Below are 27,592 nucleotides of genomic sequence, written 5' to 3'. Positions count from 1 at the left end.
TATATATATACATACACCCTTTTGTTTCAAAAACTGTGCAGGAAATTGGAAAACTGAATACTTCAGTAAGGTACGGGTGAGGTGGGCTCACCTTTTAGGGTATGTACCGAACTTGGGCGCCATCTTAAAATCGGCCATCTTGAATCTAAGTCAGTTTTCCCATTTCCTGCACAGTTTTTGAAACAAAAGGGTGTACTGCGATTTTTGAATCACCCTGTATATATATTTATTACACATTATAGATATCGCATGCTCTGAGCTTTAAAATACATGTGCTTATGATGGGCATAATTTGGTGGACAAAATTAAAAATAAAATCATGTCGTCCACATTTGGCATCACTAGCAGGTAAGTGTACGGCCATTACCCATGAGCAAGGAGCTTCTTTATGATCCGAGAGCAGGAATCATTTGTAAATGGAATAAGAGCACCAGAAACTGACGTACAATATGACCCGACGCTCTGCCGCCTCATGTAACGCCGCAGGACTGCCCCTGCCAGGTATATTGTACAGTACATGTCCCTGCGGACAGAAGGTGGAATTCTGTCTGTACGGCGGATTTATAACGGACAGTGGAGGTCATTCCGACCTGATTATACGCTGCCGTTTTTGGCAGCGATCAGGTCACTACTGCGCATGTGTATGCACCGAAATGCACAGGTGCGTCGTACAGGTACAAAGCGGTTCGTTGCTGGGCGATGGATTTAACGAAGAATCCATTCGCACAGCCGATCGCAAGAAGATTGACAGGAAGAAGGCGTTTGTGGGTGTCAACTGACCGTTTTCAGGGAGTGGTTGGAAAAACGCAGGCGTGTCCAGGCGTTTGCAGGGCGTCAATTCTGGGATCGGACAGGCTGAAGTGATCGGAGCGGCTGAGTTAGTTCAGACCTACTCAGAAACTGCACAAACTGTTTTTGTACCGCTCGGCTGCACAGGCGTTCGCACACTTGCAAAGCTAAAACACACTCCCCCGTGGGCGGCGACTATGCGTTCGCACGGCTGCAAAAAGTAGCTAGCGAGCGATGAACTCGGAATGACCCCCAATGTCAGATGTAAACACATAATATGCTGCCTCCTGAGCTATATTTCTGATCCAGTTTTTAAAAGGCCACTGACTAAGCCTTTGTAGAAAATATATAATAATCCGTATAATACAGAAGTGATTGACTGTTGAGGGGAGTTATGGCTGTATATATAAGAGAGGATGTTAATCAATAATATTAATTGTGTGTCAGCGGTAACAAACCATAACTGGTTCTTACTGAAGGATGGAGTGCACACATATAATATATGTCATATGACTGCTTATGGCTATAAAACAGTAGTAGAGGGAGGGGGTTCATATAATACACAGGAGAGGAGATGTGAGGTGATGTATGTCTGCCGGATATCACTGTGAAATGCATTGAGGTGCACCCGTGTAGGAGGAGCAGAGGTGACATTAGGGGGTGTAGCATGTCCATAGGAAGATTACCCCCCGGTGTAGGCACTTATTTTTCAATATTGCCCCAAAGTAAAATGGGTCCCATTCAGACGCCTTTACCAGCTGCCGGTGCCTTGAGCACCTGCTACACCCATGCTACACCCCTGGTGGCTAGTAACAGAAAACAATGTCTTGCAGGGGTGTAAATGACAACGTTGTATACGGTTAAGGTTGGACCATTTGTTTTTGTTTTATTCAACTTTATTTATAAAACAACATCATCAGGCATAAGCATAATAACATGGACCCTTTGCTTTGAGTGTTACAAGAAATGCTTCTTGTTCTGGATCAAACTGCATTTCATCTATATATTAATAGCAGTAGGATGACTTTTCTAAGCGACATATTTCTATGATGCCTTTGCCTGGTCTGTAGATTTGCAGAAAAATATGGAGTTGTAATGGGTTGCTTCGTTTCGTAATTATGTGGTAAAACGTCCACCTCCCATTTACAATGCATCACCATTGTGCTCTGGAAAATGTGACGGTTAGTGAACTCTCCCTGTGCACCTGCCGGGTGACCTGGAACATGTGACCTGCTGGGTAGTCTGGAAACTGTGACAGTTATTTGCAGCCACCCTCTAAGCAGTGTTTTTTTTTTTAAATTCGACTCCTAAGGGGGTGAAAAGGGGTAAAATGTTCCGCCCAGCCAACCTGTGCCCGGTTGAAACCGGGTACCTCAGCTAGTTAGGATGATATTCCTGTGGTACTCCTAATGTGTTGGTATATACACACACACAGTAGTACAATGGAGAGACTGATGCAGGATGAAGCACATTTCAGATCAACAGATGGCTCACTATACCCAGTAATGCGAGCAGCGTGCCGCCACATCACAGGGAGGGGAAGAAAAGAGCATGGGATGTTACACAATAGAACGCCGGATAATTATAGTTTCCCTGACAACCGTGCAGCCTTTACGTCAGCTAAGAGCGAATTTAAACTCAGAAATATTGTGAAAGAAAGACAAAAATATCAGCCTTCTAGCTAAACAAATATAAATACATAGTACAAATGGCGCTTCTCACAGTTGTGATAAAGGCTTTTCGTTTAATGACATGCTCTTGCTAATAGTCCTATCTAATGGGCATCAGATGCGGACAGGAAAGGTGATCATACATATTACGTGCAGGTACAGAGCTCCATTACTGTGAGGTTTTCTGAGATGCTCATTCCACCTAGCAAAAAAATATGGAAAAACGTGGAAATGATAAATCATCGGCTGATAGGGGCGTCACTCATGTCAGTCACATATATGATTAGTGATTGCCATAACATCAACTGAAGGTGTGTACACACGCTGCCATATCTCTTTCGATTTTGACTATATAGTCAAAATCGTAAGGAAATATAGTGCATATCGCACCGTGTGTATATTATTATTATTATTAGTATCCTTTATTTATATGGCGCCACAAGGGTTCCGCAGCGCCCAATTACAGAGTACATATGCACATAATCAAAACAGGAAAACAGTGACTTACAGTTGAAGACAATATAGGACAAGAACAGGGTAACTAAGCATATCTACACCAGTTTCAAGGTGGCCAAAAAACTGCGGGATTTGGGCAGTTGAGGATCATTAAAGTAAGAAAAGGATAAGCACATGAGGGAAGAGGACCCTACTCATGAGAGCTTACATGCGCGGTCCCGTGGGATCGGCATCGCAAGGAAAAATAGACTGTGTAGGCAGCCGAACCTTGACTAGATCGGCGATATATCTGCACATCTGGCTGTGTGTACAGGCAGTCTGACGACCACCCTTACACTTTCTGCAGGGGCTAACGTCACATCTCGCCTGGCTGTTGTGCAAGATACATCGAGCGGCCAATCGGTAAGCGTATATGCTTACCTGGATCGGCTGCTTGCAAGGGCGGATCCGCCATAAAGTCATAACGGTTTGTACCCAGCCTTAGGCCCAGTAAGGTCACACATCTTAAACCCTCTGTTAACCCATCTCTTAATCCAAACCCTATGTGATTGACGCTTTGCACCGCCCCATCCCTTACTATGGGGCTTATTACTCACTGGCTGCAGTGAGAAAATCATCATTCCTTAACCAAGCAATGAAGAATTAATTTTGGGGGGCCGTCCATGCGAATAGTGAATAGTATAGTGCGCTACCACCTGGCTGGCCTACTGCGCGTGCGTAGGCTACAGGAGATTGGTGTCAGCAATTGTGGCGATCAAGCTGTGACACATTGATAAGTAACTATATGTAAGAACTCGCTGTCAGGTTTAGGTCTCCCAGGATCTGGCTGTCTATTTATTAAGCCTTGGAGAGAGATAAAGTACCAGGCAATCAGTTCCTAACTGTGTTTTCAAAATCAGCCTGTAACATGACAATTATGAGCCAAGTGGTGGTTACTTTATCTCTCTCCAAGGCTAAAGTTGAGTACACGTTTAATGATGGGTGTGCTTACACAGATATATCGTTCATTGCCGCATCCCCCTGCATCTGTATGTTGCCAGGACCTGGCAAACGACCCGTGGGGGCGTGCAATAGTGAGCACACACTAGACAATGTGCCCGATATGCTGGCCCAGACAACATATAGCCTAGATGGACCCAGCTTTAGTAAATAGACCCACAGTGTAGCCAGCAATAATCCATGCCCCATGGTAAGAGTACTCACACAGTCTGGGGAAGAGAAGAGAAACAATGGTAATGTTATTAAATCTGGAGCTCGGTAAACAAATTTACCAGCACCATCGATGGATCTAGGTAAAGTCCTAGAACAATCTCATCTGCGGGTGTGCTGAAGAGAGATTTTAGCTCACACTGATAGGACTGCAAACATAAGTTTCATTATATTTACCAATATATTTGCAAAAACCCATAGCAACCAAACAGATCTTTGCTATTGGCTTGAACTGGAAAAAAAACAAAAACAAGAATACTTTGTTGTTTTGTGTCACGGCCACAGCACCAGTTTTCGTAAGCGTTTTTTTTTTTTTTTTTAAATATTATTCATTATTTTTGTCTCTCCCAACTAGTGATCTACAACAAGGACATTCTGGCCACCCTGCACCTGCTTGTTGCCTTAGCACAGCGCTTCCAGCCCGACCTGCCCCTTCCTCCGGATGTTTCTGTAGAAGTGATCGTGATGGAGGTAATCGGTAATTGAATTGCTTCTATGATCTGTGTGAATCTCGACACTATTGCTTCTGTACAATTCAGCCATATTGTTCATGTCTGCTGCCCTGGGTACTGGACACCTGTAATATTCATGGAGCCTGGGCCTGATTAAGGGCCACATGGGCCTGGGGCTGAAAATATTCAAGAGCCTATTGCGAGCAGCAGAAGAGGCGTGACCTGAGCTGTGTGGGTGTGGCCAGCACAATGTGGGCGTGTACATCCCCCTACACTATCAGCCCCAATGTCTCCCTAGAGATAAAAGTATACAGATTGCATCATTTTTTAAAGAAATTTAAATACCGTGAAGGAACATCTCATCACTCCTCCCTGTCCTCTCATCTACTGTCCACTGTTCATTCATGACAGTGTGACAGCAGAGATAGTGAGATCTAGATGCATTGATCTGCTTTCTCTACACAATTACCCCAATACAGGCAGCTAAAACAGAGAAATCCAGATACGCTGGTCTGCCTTTTATTTACAGCAGCTGCATTAAACACTGACATCAATCTTTTTCTCTTGCTCCAGAGGCGAAAAAAGAGCAGACACATATCCTGTATTACAATAGCACTAGTTCTGTGTACCTTGGCAAACCTAATTGAAGGTCATGACGTGAAATGTATCTGCTTATGGGCTAATAAGTCTGTAATGTCTTATGTTTGAAAAATGACAGGAGCTGATTGTTTGGTGTTTGGGGGTCTATGGGGTAAATGTATGAAGCAGTGATAAGAGTGGAGAAGTGAACCAGTGGAGAAGTTGCCCATGGCAACCTATCATTATTGAAGTAACATTTATAATTTGCATACTATAATATTATACAAAGCAGCTGATTGGTTGCCATGGGAAACTTCTCCACTGGCTCACTTCTCCACTCTTATCACTGCTTCATACATATACCCGTATGTCTTAAGCTTTGGAGAGAGATAAAGTGGATGGTGATAAAGTACCAGCCAATCAGCTTCTAACTGCCATGTTACAGGCTGTGTTTGGAAAATGACGGTTAGGAGCTGATTGGTTGGTGCTTTTTCTCCATACACTTTATCTCTATGCAAGGCTTAGTACATAGACATAGGTGTAAGAATGGTGGTGGTGGGGGGGACGACAAAGGGACACCTCACCTGCCACAAACATTTGAGAGGCGCAGTCAATGTACTGGGTAGTGGGGAGCAGTGCAGCTCCCTCTAGCGTCACTCATTCTGATTAAAGTCACGGAGACTGAAATGTTGGACAAGTAGACGGTGTTTGTCACCTGAATTCTTTGAAGACCTGTAAGTGCCGCTGTGCATACATGATATATGGGCATTATATATCTAGGAGGGCTTCAGGGCAAGTATCTATGAGGTTACTGGACTCCCAGCGTTGCCCAGTTAACATTTTCCAGTTAAGATATCAATAAGTTGGATGTAACTGTCAACATATGAAAAAAAATATTTTATAGCTTAGTAGCTCTTCCAATACACCCATGAGGTGGCTGCCAAGGTTTGTTTTTGTATTTGGGGTGTCACCAGTAGCCCTGATCCCCAGCTTTTCTTTCTGTTCAGTGTTATAAATAATTTGCTGTTGTGAGATGGGTTTACAGTTTTCCTTCTGTTATCACTAGTGATGAGCGGGTTCGGTTCCTCGGAAACCGAACCCCCCCCGAACTTCACCCATTTTACACGGGTCCGAGGCATACTCTGATTCTCCCGTATGGCTCGGTTAACCCGAGCGCGCCCGAACGTCATCATCCCGCTGTCAGATTCTCGTGAGATTCGGATTCTATATAAGGAGCCGCCCGTCGCCGCCATTTTCACTCGTGCATTGGAAATGTTAGGGAGAGGACGTGGCTGGCGTCCTCTCCGTTTATTAATGTTGCTGCAAATATCTGTGCTCACACTGCTTTATTGTGGGGACTGGGGACCAGCAGTATTATATAGGAGGAGTACAATGCAGAGTTTTGCTGATCAGTGACCACCAGTATACGTTGTCTGCCTGAAAAACGCTCCATATCTGTGCTCAGTGTGCTGCATATATCTGTGCTCACACTGCTTTATTGTGAGGACTGGGGACCAGCAGTATTATATAGGAGGAGTTCAGTGCAGAGTTTTGCTGACAGTGACCACCAGTATATATAGCAGTACGGTACGGAAGGCCACTGCTCTACCTACCTCTGTGTCGTCAAGTATACTATCCATCTAGATTCTATACCTGTGGTGCATTTTAGTTTTGCAGTTTGCTGACAGTGACCACCAGTATATATAGCAGTACGGTACGGAAGGCCACTGCTCTACCTACCTCTGTGTCGTCAAGTATACTATCCATCTAGATTCTATACCTGTAGTGCATTTTAGTTTTGCAGTTTGCTGACAGTGACATCCAGTATATATAGCAGTACGGTACGGAAGGCCACTGCTCTACCTACCTCTGTCGTCAAGTATACTATCCATCTAGATTCTATAGCTGTAGTGCATTTTAGTTTTGCAGTTTGCTGACAGTGACATCCAGTATATATAGCAGTACGGTACGGAAGGCCACTGCTCTACCTACCTCTGTGTCGTCAAGTATACTATCCATCCATACCTGTGGTGCATTTCAGTTGTGCGCAGTATATATAGTAGTAGGCCATTGCTATTGATACTGGCATATAATTCCACACAACAAAAATGTGGAGGTTAAAATAGGGAAAGATCAAGATCCACTTCCACCTCGTGCTGAAGCCGCTGCCACTAGTCATGGCCGAGATGATGAAATGCCATCAACGTCGTCTGCCAAGGCCGATGCCCAATGTCATACTAGAGAGCATGTAAAATCCCCAAAACAAAAGTTCAGTTAAATGACCCAAAAATCAAAATTAAAAGCGTCTGAGGAGAAGCGTAAACTTGCCAATATGCCATTTACGACACGGAGTGGCAAGGAACGACTGAGGCCTTGGCCTATGTTCATGGCTAGTGGTTCAGATTCACATGAGGATGGAAGCACTCATCCTCTCGCTAGAAAACTGCAGTGCCACTCCTAGATGTGCCAGGTGTTTGTGTCGGCCACTTGGGTCGCTTAGCTTAGTCACACAGCTACCTCATTGCACCTCTTTTTTTCTTTGCATCATGTGTTGTTTGGGGACTATTTTTTAAATCTGCCATCCTGTCTGACACTGCAGTGACACTCCTAGATGGGCCAGGTGTTTGTGTCGGCCACTTGTGTCGCTTAGCTTAGCCATCCAGCGACCTCGGTGCAAATTTTAGGACTAAAAATAATATTGTGAGGTGTTCAGAATAGACTGAAAATGAGTGTAAATTATGGTTATCGAGGTTAATAACACTATGGGATCAAAATGACCCCCAAATTCTATGATTTAAGCTGTTTTTGAGGGTTTTTTGTAAAAAAACACCCGAATCCAAAACACACCCGAATCCGACAAAAAATTTTCAGGGAGGTTTTGGCAAAACGCGTCCGAATCCAAAACATGGCCGCGGAACCGAATCCAAAACCAAAACAGAAAACCCGAAAAATTTCCGGTGCACATCTCTAGTTATCACTGTTGCTATGTGAAGGCTTTTGAGTACACAACATTTTTGTCTTCCCACCTCCGTTTCTGTCCGTTATTTTACAGTAGTTCAAGGGTAGCCAACCCTGGTCCAACAGTTCACGTTTTGCAGGTCTCCTCACAGAATCACAAGTGAAGTAATTAGCTCCAGCTGTGGATCTTTTAAAGTGTGTCAGTTAGTAATGACTACTCCTGTGCACCTGTTAGGTTAGCTGGAAAACGTAGACTGTTGATAGCTCTCAAGGATCAAGGTTGGCTACCACTGTTTTTGTTAATTGATTTATGGTTATCTCAGTCAGTTATTTCAGTTCATTAAAGTTTTCATCCAAATCCATCCAGTGGAAAGCCCAGAACAGGTTCCCTTGGTCAAAGCTCAGGCCAAAGTACACCAAAGGGAGGTTCGACCGGGACCCCAACCCCCTAGTATGTCAGTTAGGATCAATGTTACCACTCTCTGAAGTTTTCTTTCAAATCCATCCAGTGGAAGGGCCAGAACAGTGATGGCTAACCTTGACACTCCAGCTGTTGTTGAACTACACATCCCAGCATGCACTGCATCAGTTTTAGCATGGCCAAATAGCAAAACTGTAGCAGGGCATGCTGGGATGTGTAGTTCAACAACAGCTGGAGTGTCAAGGTTAGCCATCACTGGGCCAGAACATGCTCACTGGGTCAAAGTTCTGGCCCGGCACATTCTGCTGTGAGGTCTGACCGGGACTCTAACCCACCCTAAAACCGGGCCAGGATCCAGCTGGACCACCTTGCGTTGGTTTCATCCCAATCGGTGCAGGGGTGCCTAAATGCATGACAATAGACTGGAAGGATGGATGGATTTAAACCCCACCAGTATTTTTAGTTGGATAATGAAGGGTATGTGTACCAAGTTTGGTCCAGATATCCATCAAGCCATGTAGAAGCCTATGAAAAAGAAACATACAATATTTTCACTTTTACTATATATACAGTGTATAGATTTATATGCCAAATGAAATTATATCTTGCTCTCCCCAACCTAAGACTGTTCTGCCTCCCCTGTACTTACTGGTGTATTTACTAAGCCTTGGATGTAGATAAATGGACAGAGATAAAGTACCAGCCAATCGGCTCCTAACTGTCATTTTTCAAACACATCCTGTGACATGGCAGTTAGGAGCTGATTGGCTGGTACTTTACCTCTGTCCACTTTATCTCCATCCAAGCCTTAGTAAATAGACCCCTTAGACCCCTATGTACCAACCAACCAACCAGCTCCTAACTGTCATTTTTCAAACACAGCCTGTAACTTGGCAGTAGGAGGCTGTTTAGCTGGTACATTATCTCTCTCCACTTTTGTGATGACAGGAAGCAGCGCAGCACAAGTGCTCTTCCTTCTCCACATGACAGTGATTAAGCTCTGCAGACGCGGCGTGCAGTGTCTTTAGAACTGAGCCGCACACGAGCTATTAAACCATTGTCCTGTAAGTGCCACGCTTAATCCCTGACTGACAGGCTCACAGTAACAAATGGAGGCTCGGCACAAGTACTCGTAGTGTATAAATGCTACCTCCGAGACTCCATCTATTACTAAGCACCAGTGGTTTAGTGATTAAGCAGCATTCTTAGCAGCCGGCGTGGTGTAATCGTCCGCGTGACATTACCCTTCAGGTGGGAATGACACCGCTGCATAAGGTCATCCCTGTTGGTTTTGGCTGCAGTCACTCTGACAGGTAAAGCTGTGTAGATAAAATGCACGCTTGCTTTGGAAAATTAGACTAATCTAATATTCCATGAGGGGAAAGTCAGCCGGTAACTTAAAGGTTGAGTCTTAATGTGGAGTCGGCGTGTCGCCAACCATTTGTTTTCCTCCCCGCTCCAATTATGTCTGACATTTGCTTTGGCCGACTCTCAGTGGCCTGATGTTTTTTCTGTCCACTGTCACAGCCAACAAGAACCGGAATGAAGACGGGAAAAGCTGTAGAGGTCCTCACCGGCAGCAGGTGAGAGCGGCAGCGCCACTGAACGGTCACACACTAACGAGGGATAAAGGAAATCTATCTATAATATTAACCTAATGACTCATTATTATTTTTTCCCCATTTTTTTTATATATGTTTTATAAATGTATTCGTGTTTTCACACGAAGAACTAATTCAGATCTGATCGCAGCAGCAAATTTGTTAGCTAATGGGCAAAACCATGTGCACTGCAGGTGGGGCAGATGTAACATGTGCAGAGAGAGTTAGATTTGGGTGGTGTGTGTTCAAACTGAAATCTAAATTGCAGTGTAAAAATAAAGCAGCCAGTATTTACCCTGCACAGAAACAAGATAACCCACCCAAATCTAACTCTCTCTGCACATGTTACATCTGCCACACCTGCACGTTACATCTGCCCCCACCTGCAGTGCACATGCTTTTGACCATTAGCTAACAAATCTGCTGCTGCGATCAGATCTGAATTAGGCCCTAAAGCCTGAGTGCCTGATTCATGTTTGTACGAACATGCCTACGCAGCTGCGATTTTTCAGCCTACGGAATTGCTGACCGTCGCAAGTGAAGCCTCAGCCCAGAAAAGAATTGACACACCCACCAGGGGTGGTATTCATGTGACCGCCGGTCAGCTGACCGACAGTCACATGACCTCCTCCACCAGCCCGACGGGTCACTGTCCCGATGGTCGGCATGCTGACCAACAGGGACTATTTCCACTCGTGGGTGTCCACGACACCCATAGAGTGGGAATAGAACCCGTGGAGACCCCAGGTCGCCACCGAGCCCGCAAGGGGCTTGCTGCACTCGCCCCTCCCCGCCGGGATACCGGCGTCGGTATGCTGCCGGGATCCCGGCATCGGTAAGCTGACCGGCGGTCAGGAGACCGCCGGTCAGCCGTACTACACCCCCCACCAGAGCCAGGACCGTCTTTACATCCCTGGGCAAAGTAACAAACAGAGGCCCCTTACTTGTTTTGGTGCCCTGGCGGGGGGTGTAATGGTGATATTGGCTGCAGCGGCTCTGATGTCTGGTGGGAGGGAGGCTTTGCTATCGGCGGCTCTGATGTCCGAAGTGGGAGGGGGTGTAAGGCGTTGTCATTTGTGATCACCTGAGGTGGGGAGTTGCTGTAGATTGTGGCGGCTCTGATGTCTAGGGGGGGGGGGGTACTATTGGTGTGTGTGTGTGTGTGGGGGGGGGGGTACTATTGGTGGCGGGTGTGATGTCCGTGAAGGAAGGGGGAAGGGGTGGTTGTTATAGGCTGCGGGGTACTTTTGGCGATGGCTGTGATGTCTTCAGAGTGGGAGTATGCGGTATGCTATCAGCAGCTGTGATATCCTGGGGTGGGAGGGGGGGGGGGGGGGTTGTCTGTGTGGTTTCAGCGGCGGCTGGCCAGCAGGGGGAGCAATGAACATGGGCACTTGTAATCCTGGGGCCTATGGGCAACTGCCCATTGAACCCAATGGAAAAGACAGCTCTGTGCCACCCCAAAGTCCTCAGCAACTGCATAGTAAGACTTATACTGTTGTCTTTCACTTTTGCAGTAGAAGTCCCCGGCAGTCCAATTTTGTTCTCCCGACAGGAGTTTACATATAGATATGGTGTAATGAAATATGTGGATTTTATTCTTCTTATATCTTATTACGCATAGAAGAAAAGGATACAAGTGCACTATGCAAACATTACTACTCAAAACTGAAATATATATTACAATTAAATATCATATAAGAGGTTGTTAGCATAAATTTGGCCAAAGATATGGGTCTGCCAAAGTCTAGGTCACTTCTTTGAGGGGTATGGGTCATTAGGTCGACCACTATTGGTCGACATGGTCAATAGGTCGACATGTACTAGGTTGACATGAGTTTTTTGACTGCGTTTGGTGTTTTCTTCGTAAAGTGACGGGGAACCCCAATTAGTGCACCGTGTCCCCGTGCATGGCGAGCGAACTTCGGGCAAGGTGCCTCGCTCCGCTGCCGCCACGCTCACCACAGGTTACCGTTCCCAATTGTGGTCTACGTGGATCGTAAAGTATGAAAAAGTGAAAAAAAGTGATTAAAAAAACTCATGGCGACCTAATGACCATGTCGACATATTGACTGTCGGCCTACTGCTTGTCGACCAATAGTGGTCGACCTGATGACCCTCTTTGAGGGCAGGCTCGTATTTTTGGCCAAATTTATGCTAACAACCTCTTATATGATATTTGATTGTAATATGTATTACAATTTTGAGCCCATCACCCCATATTTATATTTTTTTAAGAACTGGGGGTTTTGGGGGGTCATTATTTTATAAGTTATGGTATCATTTGAAAAGTTTAGCATATTTGTTTCTTCCTAGTACACTAGGCATGTATTATCTCTATGTAATCCAAGGGAGAAAGTCCATTCCTGTGTTTACCCCACGTAATTGCCTGCACAACACCAGCGTCAGTGGAAGCCAAAAAAATAAATAAAATTGACGTTTAGTTGTGAACCGCTTGCTGATATTTTCTCCTTGTTTGTTCTTCTCATTAAAACATATTTTGCATGTGAATGCATTCCCGCGGCTCATATCAGGGATGAAGGCTCAACTCCCAGTAAGTGATATTATGTTTAATTCATCGCCTCTCGCTAGTGTTTGCTCCATGCGGACAGGCTAAATGCACTGACCCTCAGGACGGAGCTAGGTCTATTTGGGATGTGCTGGACAGGGAACTGTTGCCGTGGCAACAATGTAAGATGGAGAGAAGGACGTTTAGAGTGACGCTGGATAGAGGGAAATAGACATTGATGTGAGAGATGGCTGAGGACGTGGGTAATCTGTCAGATTTCCTTCCTGGCCCTGAGCAATGCTGACTGGTGATAATGACAGGTTTGTAGAAGCTCGGAGACAGTACCAGACATCAGAACTTCTGCGATAGGCATGTTGTAAGTGCTAGTTACTATAGTTATGGAAGAGCAAGCTTTGGGAACATTCTAAAGAGTGGAGATGTTGGGGGTCATTCCGAGTTGATCGCTAGCTGCATTTGTTTGCATTTGTCGGCGCAATGCGCACGCGCGTCGTACGGGCACAACGAACGATGTAGTTTTGCACAGGGTCTAGCGAAGCATTTCAGTCGCAGTGGTTGCCGCAGAGTGATTGACATGAAGAGGGCGTTTCTGGGTGTCAACTGACCGTTTTCAGGGAGTGTTCGGAAAAACGCAGGCGTGCCAGGAAAAACGCAGGCGTGGCTGGGCGAACGCTGGGCGGGTTTGTGACTTCAAAACAGGAACTGAACAGTCTGAAGTGATCGCAAGCGCTGAGTAGGTTTTGAGCTACTCTAAAACTGCACAAAAAAACTTTGTAGCCGCTCTGCGATACATTGGCTCGCACTTCTGCTAAGCTAAAATACACTCCCAGTGGGCGGCGGCATAACGTTTGCACGGCTGCTACAAACTGCTAGCGAGTGATCAACTCGGAATGACCACCGTTGTCTACAGCAACCAGTTAGATTCTAGGGTGTGTATTTACTAAAGGTCAATTTTAGTACACACATGTACAAACATTTAAAAATGAATATAAAAAAATCATCTGTTAGAACATGTGTGTTATATCCCCTGAAACCCATTATCGATTTACATCACTTTTAATCGATTTCAAATCGGTGAAAATAGACCTTTAGTAAATATATATCTCCAGCTATTATTTATTATGTACATGCTATAAAATGAGAGTTCTAAGCGGTTGGTTGCTATGGGCAACCTCCACTTTTCCACTCTTTAAAACTTTAGAAGGTTTGAAGGTCTGATGGCTCAGCATAATGGGGCAATTCAATTACAAGGGATCAGTTGAATTCCCCCCCATAATACTTGTGATCTGCCCAGTATTGCTATCTGCTGCAGCGGCATGCCATGCAGGGAGAAAGAGGAGACTGCTGCTCCCGGGACCCTCGGCTGCCCAGCACACAGCAGTGTGTGCTGGCCTGGGATGCGGAGAACAGCTGCTGCTGCCGAGGTGACTAGGAGTCGGACTGTACTACATATTTATGATGTAGTGATTATACATTATGGTAGTACTATGTTTGCATTCTATGCATTTACACCTGCTTTATGCATCCCAGGATGTTATTCTCCTTGCAGCCACTGCCTGGCACTGAGTGTTCAGCTTTCTGTATTCCTAAATATTTTCCTTGTCAGATTTGCCCAATTGTTTTCTATATAGCAAAGCACACAACACTGGACACTGTGGAACATCACTATACAGGGTTACCCCAATCTGAATATGTTCAGTACGGTTCCCTTCTATTCTCCCGCCAGTTGTCTACCCATGTATACGCTCTTTTCCATAGACCAAGTGCTCTCATCGTATTGTACAGTCAGGGCCGGTTCTAGCCCTTTTGGCGCCCCGGACAGAAATAGGGGCGTGGCTTCATACAGGGGGTGTGGTCAGTTACACCCCCTGTAGAGTTGTGCCCCCATTTGTGCCCCCTGTAGGAGTAGCGCCGCTTACACAAAAAAAAAATGAATACTTACAATCCCCGCTCCTGATTCCCGACCGCTGCAGACCTCCGCCGGCGCTGCTCCTCTCCTCGGATCTATGGGAGAGACGGCATGACGTCTCTCCCATAGCACAGCATAGACAGACACTAGAAGTCAATTATGACCCCTAGCGTCTGCGTCAGTCCCACAATTCTGTACGGTGCGTGATGACGTCAGCGCGCACCGCACAGCAAAGGTCCTCTCCACGAAGGGAAACTAGACGGGTAGCGTCTAGTTCCCTTCACAGCGGGGGGCACAGTGGGCACAGCGGGGGGCACAGTAGCAGATCTTGCCATGGTGCTGCGCCCTCCGGAAGGCGGTGCCCCGGGCAAATGTCCTGCTTGCCCGTGGCAAGATCCGCTACTGTGTACAGTATGTGCCAGACTATTATGTGGAACAGTGTCAATAGCTCTACAGAAATCCTTTAGGTCTATTCATGAAGCAGTGAAAAGAGTGGAGAAAAGGACCAGTGGAGTGGCAACCAATCAGCTTTGAAGGAAACCTTTATCAAGTACATTCTATAAAATGTAAGGGAGATGCTGATTGGTTGCCATAGGGAACTTCTCCACTGATCTGTTTCTCCATTCTTTTCACTGCTTCATGAATAGACCCCTTAGTTACCTGGATAATTTTAGCCATTTAAGAGTAACTAGATCTGTGTGATTTGGACAAATGGCTTGCATGTTGAGTTATTTGGCAACTGGGAGTGGTCGCCATAAATCCTAGTTTGTCTGGAGTCTAGGGTTCATTGATATTACTATGAATTGTGAGAACCATATGCCATTGCCTAACAATCTGAGTTATTAAGTTATATTTGTCTTATTAACGTTATGGATACAAATTAATATAGAAAACGATTGGTATTCTCTGATTGTTTGTACAGTTTCCTCTCCTATACTTTATCTTAGAGAAGGATGCCTTTGATGAACTTTTTGACCTGAACCTGGACAAAATAAATGATGTGAAACAGGTGACTTCATATGATAAACACACACCTTATACCTGAACTAATAATCCTATCTAGCTATTAACTGTCTTTTTTTTTTTTTGGGGGGGGGGGGGGTTTATTAACAATATTGTATGTTGCTGATCTTTTTAATGTAACTTTTCTCCAGTCCTCCTGGATATGGCCATGCCGTAAATATAAATACTACTGTAGCTAACGAGGGAATAAATATAACATTTCTCCCACACTATACATTTGACCTGCTTTTCCTTTCCCATAGAATTCCATATAGCCACACCTCCCAGGCTTGTTCCTCCTCAAGCCTTAGCCTGTCTCTCATCAACCCTGGGCCTGTCCCTCATACCCCAGAGCCTTTCCCTCCCACCCCAGACCCTCTTCCTCCCCAATCCTACAAAAATTTTCTCCACAGCTCTAAACCTCTCTCTCTCAAATCCTGGACTAACTCTATTTCCGGGCTTGTCCCTTACCAGTAATTAACCTGTTGGGCCCCAATCCTGGGCCTGGCCCTCTCCAATACCAAACCTGTTTCTCCACAATATTGGGCCTGGTCCTCTCTAATAATAGACCTGTTCCTTCCCAATAGCAGACCTGTTTCTCCCCAATCCTGAAGCCTGGCCCTCTACGATACCAGGCCTAGCAATTCCCAATAGCAGACCTGTTTCTCCCCAATCCTGAAGCCTGGCCCTCTACGATACCAGGCCTAGCAATTCCTAATAGCAGACCTGTTTCTCCCCAATCCTGAAGCCTGGCCCTCTACGATACCAGGCCTAGCAATTCCCAATAGCAGACCTGTTTCTCCCCAATCCTGAAGCCTGGCCCTCTACGATACCAGGCCTAGCAATTCCCAATAGCAGACCTGTTTCTCCCCAATCCTGAAGCCTGGCCCTCTACGATACCAGGCCTAGCAATTCCCAATAGCAGACCTGTTTCTCCCCAATCCTGAAGCCTGGCCCTCTAGGATACCAGGCCTAGCAATTCCCAATAGCAGACCTGTTTCTCCCCAATCCTGAAGCCTGGCCCTCTAGGATACCAGGCCTAGCAATTCCCAATAGTGGTCCTGTTTCTCCCCAATCCTGAAGCCTGGCCCTCTACGATACCAGGCCTAGCAATTCCCAATAGTGGTCCTGTTTCTTCCCTATCCTGGGCCTGGTCCTCTCCAATACCAGGCCTGCCCCTTCCCAATAGTAGGCCTGCTGCTCCCTAATTCTGGACCTAGCTCTCTCCAATTCTTAGCATGTCCTTTCTCAATGGTAGACCTGTTGTTTCTCCTGAAACTAAAGCCTTTGCTTTCCCTTCCCAATCCTGGGCCTTTCTCTCCTAAATCCTAAAATATCTCCCTTCTAAATCTGGACTTTCGTGCTCTAATCCTTTGCTGATCTCTTCCCAATCCCATGACTGTGCTTCTGCAATCCTGGACATATTGCTATTCAATCCTGGGGCTGATCTCTCCCCAACCCTAGGCATGTTTTTCCCCAATCCAGGACCTTTCCCTTCCCAGTCCTAGGCGTGTTTCTCCAGTGTTAGGTAAGTGTTACATGGGTGCTTGTGCACCTCTTGTAGGTTAGTCCTATAAAATCAGCAATTTTTTCTCTATTTGCCTAAACACAGCAAGGTGTATAAATGCCGAGCTCCTGTCCGGCAAGAGCTGATACGCTGAACGCTGACTGCAAATGTAGCGCAGTTCAACACACACAATGGCCTCAGATGGTAGAATGCGGCACTGTACACAAAATACCGCTGCCATAACAACGAACTATCTGACAGCGCATTTTCAATCCTTTGAAGTCTTGAGATAGTGGAGGAACACCATTACCCCATAGCGTGCCCATCACCTGACTTGGCTGCAATACAATAAATGTGTCGCTGGGAAGTGTACAGTACTTTTATATAGCAAAGACTTCTCATATTTTCCCTAAATTATTATATTATGGAGTAATATAGACATTTCAGTGACATGTGATGAGGCCAATGGCTGGGATGGCACTGGCTAGTATAAGAACCATATACACACTGTTGAAGTAAAAAAAATATTACATAAAGAGAACATACAAACTACACACATATAAGTCGCTATACTTGCAAATACGTGCAGCGAGCACAGCAATACATGGTAACACACGCATTTACACGAACATGCCACAGAGATGGATTCGACACTTATTTCATACAGTACATAATTATAATAATATCAAGCGCCAGACATCATGATGATTTAAAATTATCTAATGAATTAATGTCATGAATGTGTATTTGAACGAAACAAGATAGACCTGTCATGTTTACTATTGAGGCAACCAGATTGATGTGTAGATTCATTTGATGCTTGTTGTGAAGTTGTGGGACATTGCAGCGGATAATTATGATTAAATGTATAAAAGCTAAAATCACTTTTATTAGAACAATAGATATTCCAAACAGGTGGTGGACAGGAAACTCCGGCCAGCCCCTTTGGACGTCCCCAAGGCTGAACCTATTCAGCATATACAAAGAAACTAGTGACTCATCATGAATGAGAGAGAGTCCCCTCCCCCAAACTAGGTAACACATTTTGCTGATCACACAGGAAGGTAGTTCCTGTTTTGGTCTCAGACGAAGATGGAGTCCCAGCATTACTTTACAGAGAGAGAGAGAGTGATATGGAAAGATGAATTTATATAACTTAAGGATAATGGTATTGTATGCTGGCATGTAACTGTATGTAACTTTATGTATTAACTGCTTACTGTGTGAGTTGTAATCATGTAACTATAGGTATACTGTACTTTGTAATATATATTGAATCCATATCCTTTTAATAACAAATATATACATCAATGAGCTTTGGAACTCAGATAATGTGTGGGTGTATTGTTTTCTCTTATGGGATGCAGTGTTTTGCGATGTATAGCGCACCTTCATGGGATATGGTAATAAGAGATGCAGGAATTTACAATATATATTAGAGCGGGCATTTTAAATATTTGTGAGAAATCAATTTGGCATTCTTAACACACACACACACACACACACACACACACACACACACACACACACACACACACACACACACACACACACACACACACACACACACACACACTGGTTCACGTGGGCATTATACAAAGGTGCAGCAAGCTTTCTGGATAGGTTACCTGACACTGCTTCAAGCCATTCCCCCTTAGTGAGGTAGATCTGGTAACCCCTCCCCTTGTGCTTTAAAAAAAAAGTATTATTGGCCACAGTGTGGCTCCGCCCCCAGCTATAAATCACTGATGTTTTTTGACCCATCGATGGTCAATGGCCACCCCCATTGACTGTCACAGAGGGGAGGCTGAGCCTCTGCTCTCTCTCTGACACTCCCTTTATCCCCAGCTCACAGCTGCCTCACCTCTGCTCTCTCCTTGACACTCCCTGTATTCTCAGCTCACAACTACCTCCCCTCTGCTCTCTCCCTGACACTCCCTGTATTCCCAGCTCACAGCTGCCTCACCTCTGCTCTCTCCCTGAGAGAGAGTCCATGTATTCCCAGCTCACAGCTGCCTCACCTCTGCTCTCTCCCTGAGAGTCCATGTATTCCCAGCTCACAGCTGACTCACCTCTGCTCTCTCCCTGACCGTGCCTGTATCCCCAGCTCACAGCTGCCTCACCCCTGCTCTCTCCCTGATACTCCCTGTATTCCCTGCTCACAGCTGCCTCACCCCTGCTCTCTCCCTGATACTCCCTGTATTCCCAGCTCACAGCTGCCTCACCTCTGCTCTTTCCCTGACACTCACTGTATTCCCAGCTCACAGCTGCCTCACCTCTACTCTCTCCCTGAGAGTCCATGTATTCCCAGCCCACAGGTGCCTCACCTCTGCTCTCTCCCTGACACTCCCTGTATTCCCAGCTCACAGCTGCCTCACCTCTGCTCTCTCCCTGACACTCCCTGTATTCCCAGCTCACAGCTGCCTCACCTCTGCTCTCTCCCTGACAGTCCCTGTATTCCCAGCTCACAGCTGCCTCACCTCTGCTCTCTCCCTGACAGTCCCTGTATCCCCAGCTCACAGCTGCCTCGCCTCTGCTCTCTCCCTGAGAGTCCATGTATTCCCAGCTCACAGCTGCCTCACCTCTGCTCTCTCCCTGACACTCCCTGTATCCCCAGCTCACAGCTGCCTCACCTCTACTCTCTCCCAGATACTCCCTGTATTCCCAGCTCACAGCTGCCTCACCCCTGCTCTCTCCCTGATACTCCATGTATTCCCAGCTCACAGCTGCCTCGCCTCTGCTCTCTCCCTGACACTCCATGTATTCCCAGCTCACAGCTGCCTCACCTCTGCTCTCTCCCTGACACTCCCTGTATTCCCAGCTCACAGCTGCCTCACCTCTGTTCTCTCCCTGACACTCCCTGTATCCCCAGCTCACAGCTGCCTCGCCTCTGCTCTCTCCCTGAGAGTCCATGTATTCCCAGCTCACAGCTGCCTCACCTCTGCTCTCTCCCTGACACTCCCTGTATTCCCAGCTCACAGCTGCCTCACCTCTGTTCTCTCCCTGACACTCCCTGTATTCCCAGCTCACAGCTGCCTCACCTCTGCTCTCTCCCTGACACTCCCTGTATTCCCAGCTCACAGCTGCCTCACCTCTGCTCTCTCCCTGACACTCCCTGTATTCCCAGCTCACAGCTGCCTCGCCTCTGCTCTCTCCCTGAGAGTCCATGTATTCCCAGCTCACAGCTGCCTCACCTCTGCTCTCTCCCTGACACTCCCTGTATCCCCAGCTCACAGCTGCCTCACCTCTACTCTCTCCCAGATACTCCCTGTATTCCCAGCTCACAGCTGCCTCACCCCTGCTCTCTCCCTGATACTCCATGTATTCCCAGCTCACAGCTGCCTCGCCTCTGCTCTCTCCCTGACACTCCATGTATTCCCAGCTCACAGCTGCCTCACCTCTGCTCTCTCCCTGACACTCCCTGTATTCCCAGCTCACAGCTGCCTCACCTCTGTTCTCTCCCTGACACTCCCTGTATCCCCAGCTCACAGCTGCCTCGCCTCTGCTCTCTCCCTGAGAGTCCATGTATTCCCAGCTCACAGCTGCCTCACCTCTGCTCTCTCCCTGACACTCCCTGTATTCCCAGCTCACAGCTGCCTCACCTCTGTTCTCTCCCTGACACTCCCTGTATTCCCAGCTCACAGCTGCCTCACCTCTGCTCTCTCCCTGACACTCCCTGTATTCCCAGCTCACAGCTGCCTCACCTCTGCTCTCTCCCTGACACTCCCTGTATTCCTAGCTCACAGCTGCCTCACCTCTGCTCTCTCCCTGACACTCCCTGTATTCCCAGCTCACAGCTGCCTCACCTCTGCTCTCTCCCTGACACTCCCTGTATTCCCAGCTCACAGCTGCCTCGCCTCTGCTCTCTCTCTGACACTCCCTGTATTCCCAGCTGAGTGCTGCACATCTGGTGAGTTTTAACTATAAAAATTCTTAGAATGATACAATGAGATATATATATATATATATATATGTATGTATGTATGTATGTATGTATGTATGTATGTATGTATGTGTGGTCTAAATATCTTCTTTGTATTGTTCTAAACTGTTTTATAGTCATACCTCTGGAGCATACAGGTGTATGACAGGTCAGTCTCTGCCTCCGCAGCCTACCCGTACCACATGTCCCTGAGACTTATCGCATCTGTTACCTTACAGGCAATGGTCGATTTTGTGAATAAGCAGCTGGTGAATCTGAGCCTCACGGTGACAGACCTGGACTCTCAGGTAGTATGTGATACTTTGCTCATCTGCAATAATAAACATTAAAGGGAAGATTCTTAGTCGCACCCAGCAGCATCTATCGGCCGCCGCCCATCTGCGATTTTATGTAATGCTGTTACGGATGCATTCCCTGGTGTGCATACATGCGGCCGAATGTGCAAGGATTGAGATGCTCACTGTCGGCGTCCGTGCATTTCTGAACACAGCCGCTTGCACTGCCCCGCCCACAGCACTCCCATAACACGCCCACTTAACAGCCCATATTTGTGTGCATCTGTATCCACCTTCCAGTCACCGTTGAGGAATGCCATCACTCTACCGCCACCTTTCTGCCCCCATGGTAACTGCAGTTTTGTGCATACACTCTGTAACGCATGCGCCGTAGCGGTTTCCAGACACACTGTGCCGTGCAGCGGACCCTATACCTGCTAACCATATTTATGGGGATTTTGCCAATGAAATAACCCTTTCTTCAACATTATTACTTAGTTCTATTTCACATATCCAACCCCCAGCATATTCTGCATGAAATCGCAATGCGTGCCTTTTGGAGAGCAGTCAACGCTTTGTGCTCACATCAAAGCACATTTATGATTCAGTAAACAATTTTTTCCTTTAATATATGTAATGCATTGAAATTACCAATAATCCCAACGCAAAGCCAGCCTGCCTCCGAGTCTCTGGCAGAGGAGATCTGTGTAAATTGCAATTTAATTCAGAGAGGGGAGAAACTCATCAATTATATAAGATTTCCTGAAGGACCTGTCAGGAAATATTTGAAATTCATTGATCAGACTCTTCTGTGTGCAATAAGCAGCTCAGGGGGAAGTCTGTGCGGTGCGGGACATCCTACGGAGCGGACAATTTCTGTATTATATAACGGGGATGGACAGCCTGTGGCATGGCAGCTGTTGCCAGGACGCCCACCCGCCAGCCGGTTGTGTTTCAGTGGAGAAAACGTTTGCTGCAGCTGACCTGTCCCTGGTTTCCCTCTACCGCAACATAGGACTCGAAACGTTCATTTTATTCACACTTATCTGTTTTCTCTTTAGTTTGCAGATGGGGTCATTCTGCTTCTGTTAATTGGACAGCTGGAAGGTTATTTTATAAACCTAGGTACATTCCACTTGAGTCCCAAGTCACCCGAAGAAAAGGTAAGTTGTCGGTTGTATTGCAACCCCTAGGGTTGGTCCAGTTACCTGCAAGTCTCCTTGGGACACAAGTCAGTGCAGCATACATACAGCGCCCCCTGACCCGTGGATTTTTGTTTACAGGGCTGCATATAGAAGTCAACGAGTGTAGCAGTTAATTTACAGACGGGCACATCACCAACGGTCATAGGGCCTAATTCAGACCTGATCGCTCGCTAGGGTTTTTTTGCACTGCTGCGAACAGATAGTCGCCGCCCATAGGGGAGTGTATTTTCGCTTTGCAAGTGTGCAAACGCCTGTGTAGCAGAGCTGTACGAACAGAACTTGTGCAGTCTCTGAGTAGCCCAGGACTTACTCAGCCGCTGCGATCACTTCAGCCTGTCCGGTCCCGGAATTGACGTCAGGAACCCTCCCTGCAAACGCCTGGACACGCCTGCATTTTTCCAACCACTCCCAGAAAACGGTCAGTTGACACCCACAAACGGCTTCTTCCTGTCAATCTCCTTGCGATTGCCCGTGCGAATGGATTCTGCGCACAAACCCATTGCTGAGCGGCGCTCCACTTTGTACCCGTGCGTCGCGCCTGCGCATTGCGGTGCATACGCACGCGTAGTTCTGACCTGATCGCAGCGCTGCAAAAAATGCGAGCAATCAGGTCTGAATTACCCCCATAATCCCTACAGCCATTGACCGACACTCAAAATACTGACATTCATTATGGCGACATGTTCATAATGCCAACATAGTCAAAATACCTGATGTTTGAAATGCCGACATGTCAAAATCCGGACATGCATTTTTTTAGGAATTTTTGCCCCAAAACAGACTTGGTCGTACTTTACCATCCCAGCGGACCTGGGGGGGGAATATAATAGTGTGCCGAGCGCTCTCACGCAGTGCCGTAACTAGGCATTTTATCACTGTGTTCAAAGAACTGCATTGGCGCCCCCCCCAATGCAAGATAGGGGCAGTGCGCGCCGTAGGTGCGCAAAAAATATATAGGGGCGTGGCTTCTTGGGGAAGGGGCGTGGCCACAAAATAATACCAATTCATACTACGGTGCACAGTAGTCTTCATTATTCACATTACGCTGCACAGTAGCGCCACTACACCAGGCAGAGCCCCTTTTACACATTAGGGCAGACAGCGTCCCCCTTTTTACACATTACAGCAGACAGCGTCCCCCTTTTTACACATTACGGTAGACAGCGTCCCCTTTTTTACACATTACGGTAGACAGCGTCCCCCTTTTTACACATTACGGCAGACAGCGTCCCCCTTTTTACACATTACGGCAGACAGCGTCCCTCTTTTTACACATTACGGCAGACAGCGTCCCCCTTTTTACACATTACGGCAGACAGCGTCCCCCTTTTGCACATTACGGCAGACTCCCCCTTTTTACACATTACGGCAGACAGCATCCCCCTTTTACACATTACGGCAGACAGCGGCCCCCTTTTTACACATTACGGCACACAGCATCCCCCTTTTTACACATTACGGCAGACAGAGTCCTCTTTTTACACATTACAGCAGACAGCGTAGAGCGCAGAGTAGGGAGCAATGTTGGTGGGTGAGGGAGGGTAACAGAGAGAGTGAGTGTAGGGATCAGTGAGGGTGAGAGTAGTGAGGGGAGCAGAGAGTGGGTGTAAGGAACAGTGAGGGACATCAGTGTGGACTGTGGAGGCGCTGAGCAAAGTGTGTGTTCCCAACTTCCAGCTGTAACCCCCCACCCCGCTCTGTGACTCACCCCACGCTGCCTCCACTCCTGCGCTGGACTCTTCCTCTGGCAGGCCATGTGTGCGACACTGCCGAGTGCAAGGTCGCACAGCAGTTCTCTCGGGCGCAGTCAGGAAGGGGGGCATGCAGCGCCACAGCGTTTGTGGCCACTGCCAACGCCGAGATGTGCTGCTGGCTGCTCCTCTTCTCCGTTCTCCCGTTGCCGCTCCCAGAATGCATCCCCGACTTGAAACGCTGAGTGGGAGCGCAGCGCGGCACTGCGGTTTCAAAATTTGGCTGACAGCGGCGGGGGATGGCGGCGCCTACAGGGTAAATACTAGTACCCTGATTGCCCGCTTCCTGTGTGTGCTAGCGGATGCGCCCCCAGTGCACATGCGCTGTGTGCAACGCACCGCTAGCACACACCTAGTACGCCAGGGGAGAGCTGCTGTTGTATGTATGTATGTATGTATGTATATATATATATATATATATATATATATATATATATATATATATAAATATCTATCCAACACTTAGCTCCGGCACTCCAGACGTCCCTTCGGACCAACTTGCTGCGGTGCCTTCCTCCGGGGGGTCACCCCAATGCACAATGTAGAATAACGAGGCGGCACTCAGAGACTTGCAAAAAAATCAAACGTGTATTTTGTGATGTCAACGTTTCGGGGACCACCTCCCCTTCGTCAGGATAACTACAACAGTGTACAGATCAAACTTATATAGCAATGAACTTACCCCCCATGCATGATTCCCCACGCTCGTTCTCCCCTGGCCACGCCACTCGGGCTTCCGTTCGGCGTCACCGCTCGCATCAGCGGCACCGGAAGTGACGTCGCTGCTCCCTCCTGTGTGGCCATGGAGACGCTGTAAACAAAACAAAGGATGTAAAAACACTCGTGCCTATTTGGAAGACTGCTACATCAAATAAGTTGCAGATAAAAGTGTACATAATCGTGCTTCCAAAAACCAACAACATAGTTGTCAATACATAGAAAAAAAACATTTTTTTAAAATTACATTGTACAATTATACATGATGCTACCATTAATCATGAAAATACGTTATTCAGTGTAGCATATTGAATCAAATAGGCATAATCATATGCATATAAAATGTGTACAAGTACCCTATCAAATGACCAGACAGGCTGCGCCTCATCACGAACAATCCAGGTGAGATGTCTATGGTCCATATAAACCTAAAAAACATTACACCAGCCTAGGCTATCATTCAGCCCACCCGGTTGAAGGAGTTTTTTGCCCCTATTGCCCCCCCGAGGAGACTCAGGGACATGATCTATAATGCGGTGTTTGAATGTAGCCATACTGTGTCTATGTTCTACAAAATGTTGACAAACCTCTGCTCCATTTCTTCCAGCTGTGCGTGGAGACGAGTCTTTATAAAAAACCATCAGATCGTAACACAATCCTGAGGTTTGACAGTTTCCACCCCAGATCTACGGTTCAGGGGCTGCCATTTTCTCAATTCCTGCGGGTGTGTAGGGTAAACAGTGACAGCACAGTGAGAGACGCACAGCTGGAAGAAATGGAGCAGAGGTTTGTCAAAAGAGGTTATCCTCGAGACCTCCTCCGCGCGGCCAGACAAAAGGCGGCAGCCAAAAATAGGGAGGAGTTACTAAAGGCCACCCAGACACGAGACAAGTCTAGAGTCATCCCGTGGGTCAAGGAATTTAATGTGAACAGCGAACAAAACGCTAAAAAGTTGCGACATCTTTGGCCAATAGTGTCCACAGACCCCGATTTAAAAATATTCCGTGACATGAGGGTAATGCCCAGTTACACCAGAGGCCGCAACATCAGAGACATGGTAGTGAAGACCGACATGGCTAGGTTGAAGACAGCCCCTCCCAGGCATTTCATGACTCGGAGAAATGGCTGCTTTAAGTGCACTGGGTGCACTACGTGCACTCATATGTCTCCTGGCGATAGCATCTCGCACCCATTTTCTGGGAAAAAATTTAACATCAGATGGCCCCTCACCTGCACTTCTAAATTCGTGGTGTATGCCATCATATGCCCATGCGGACGCTATTACATTGGAAAGACCGAATGTCAATTCAAGGTGAGGATGGCCCAACACCGACTCGCTATAAGGAACGCACTGGCATCTGGTAATGGAGAACAGCCAGTAGCTAAACATTTTGTAGAACATAGACACAGTATGGCTACATTCAAACACCGCATTATAGATCATGTCCCTGAGTCTCCTCGGGGGGGGGGCAATAGGGGCAAAAAACTCCTTCAACTTGAGTCTATGTGGATACATAGACTCAATACTCTTAAACCGGGTGGGCTGAATGATAGCCTAGGCCTCATCAATTTTTTATAAACAGGGAGAATGTTTTGTGACATAGAGGGTCTGTTCTACTACTTTTGTGGCAATTTCTAGATATGGTTGTAGAGTAGCCGCGAAAGGGGTATAAAAACAGAGGCAGTCCAGGTGGTGTAATGTTTTTTAGGTTTATATGGACCATAGACATCTCACCTGGATTGTTCGTGATGAGGCGCAGCCTGTCTGGTCATTTGATAGGGTACTTGTACACATTTTATATGCATATGATTATGCCTATTTGATTCAATATGCTACACTGAATAACGTATTTTCATGATTAATGGTAGCATCATGTATAATTGTACAATGTAATTTAAAAAAAATGTTTTTTTCTATGTATTGACAACTATGTTGTTGGTTTTTGGTAGCACGATTATGTACACTTTTATCTGCAACTTATTTGATGTAGCAGTCTTCCAAATAGACACGAGTGTTTTTACATCCTTTGTTTTGTTTACAGCGTCTCCATGGCCACACAGGAGGGAGCCGCGACGTCACTTCCGGTGCCGCTGATGCGAGCGGTGACGCCGAACGGAAGCCCGAGTGGCGTGGCCAGGGGAGAACGAGCGTGGGGAATCATGCAGCGGGGGGGTAAGTTCATTGCTATATAAGTTTGATCTGTACACTGTTGTAGTTATCCTGACGAAGGGGAGGTGGTCCCCGAAACGTTGACATCACAAAATACACGTTTGATTTTTTTGCAAGTCTCTGAGTGCCGCCTCGTTATTCTACATTATATATATATATATATATATATATATAGTATCCCAATGGAAGACAGCGGCACTCAAGGCTTTACAAAAATGAAAAAATGTATTCAAAAGTGAATAAACAAGCCGACGTTTCGGGGCTTACCCGCCCCTTTGTCAAGGTGTATAACAATCAAAACGTGAAACAACATACCTTATATGAAGAAGAAGCCCGCCAGTGCTCGTGCGTGGGTCGGAGTCGCGGCTTCCCGCTGTACTTCCGGTCCCTTTGTGATGACATCACTCCGGCTGCGTCTGGTGGTTACCGTGGCAACCCTGACGCTTCTCTG

At 46.7% G+C, this 27,592-nt stretch overlaps 1 protein-coding gene and 1 long non-coding RNA gene across 4 annotated transcripts in view; one reads left to right on the top strand and one right to left on the bottom strand.

Moving 5' to 3' along the window:
- Positions 1-27,592, top strand: part of PARVG (parvin gamma) — a 59,969-nt gene that overhangs the window by 17,293 nt on the left and 15,084 nt on the right. The window contains exons 6-11 of one of the 2 annotated variants that reach the window (XM_063928915.1): positions 4,480-4,595; positions 10,062-10,117; positions 12,670-12,689; positions 15,519-15,580; positions 21,242-21,310; positions 22,360-22,461. In XM_063928915.1, coding sequence (XP_063784985.1) covers positions 4,480-4,595; positions 10,062-10,117; positions 12,670-12,689; positions 15,519-15,580; positions 21,242-21,310; positions 22,360-22,461 — 425 coding nt within the window. Of the gene's footprint in view, positions 1-4,479; positions 4,596-10,061; positions 10,118-12,669; positions 12,690-15,518; positions 15,581-21,241; positions 21,314-22,359; positions 22,462-27,592 lie in introns of both variants that reach the window. The other variant, XM_063928914.1, reaches the window with a different exon arrangement.
- The window catches only part of LOC134933588 (uncharacterized), a 97,497-nt gene continuing 72,418 nt past the window's right edge, over positions 2,514-27,592 (bottom strand). For both annotated transcript variants that reach the window (XR_010179737.1, XR_010179735.1), the window contains exon 3: positions 2,514-2,661. This is a non-coding gene — a long non-coding RNA (uncharacterized LOC134933588). The remainder of the gene's footprint in view (positions 2,662-27,592) is intronic.

The sequence above is a fragment of the Pseudophryne corroboree genome, chromosome 6 (assembly GCF_028390025.1).
Source record: "Pseudophryne corroboree isolate aPseCor3 chromosome 6, aPseCor3.hap2, whole genome shotgun sequence".
In the NCBI taxonomy this organism is placed as follows: domain Eukaryota; kingdom Metazoa; phylum Chordata; class Amphibia; order Anura; family Myobatrachidae; genus Pseudophryne; species Pseudophryne corroboree.
The sequence above is the reverse complement of the archived record's forward strand: the minus strand, read 5'-3'. Positions and strand labels throughout refer to the sequence as shown.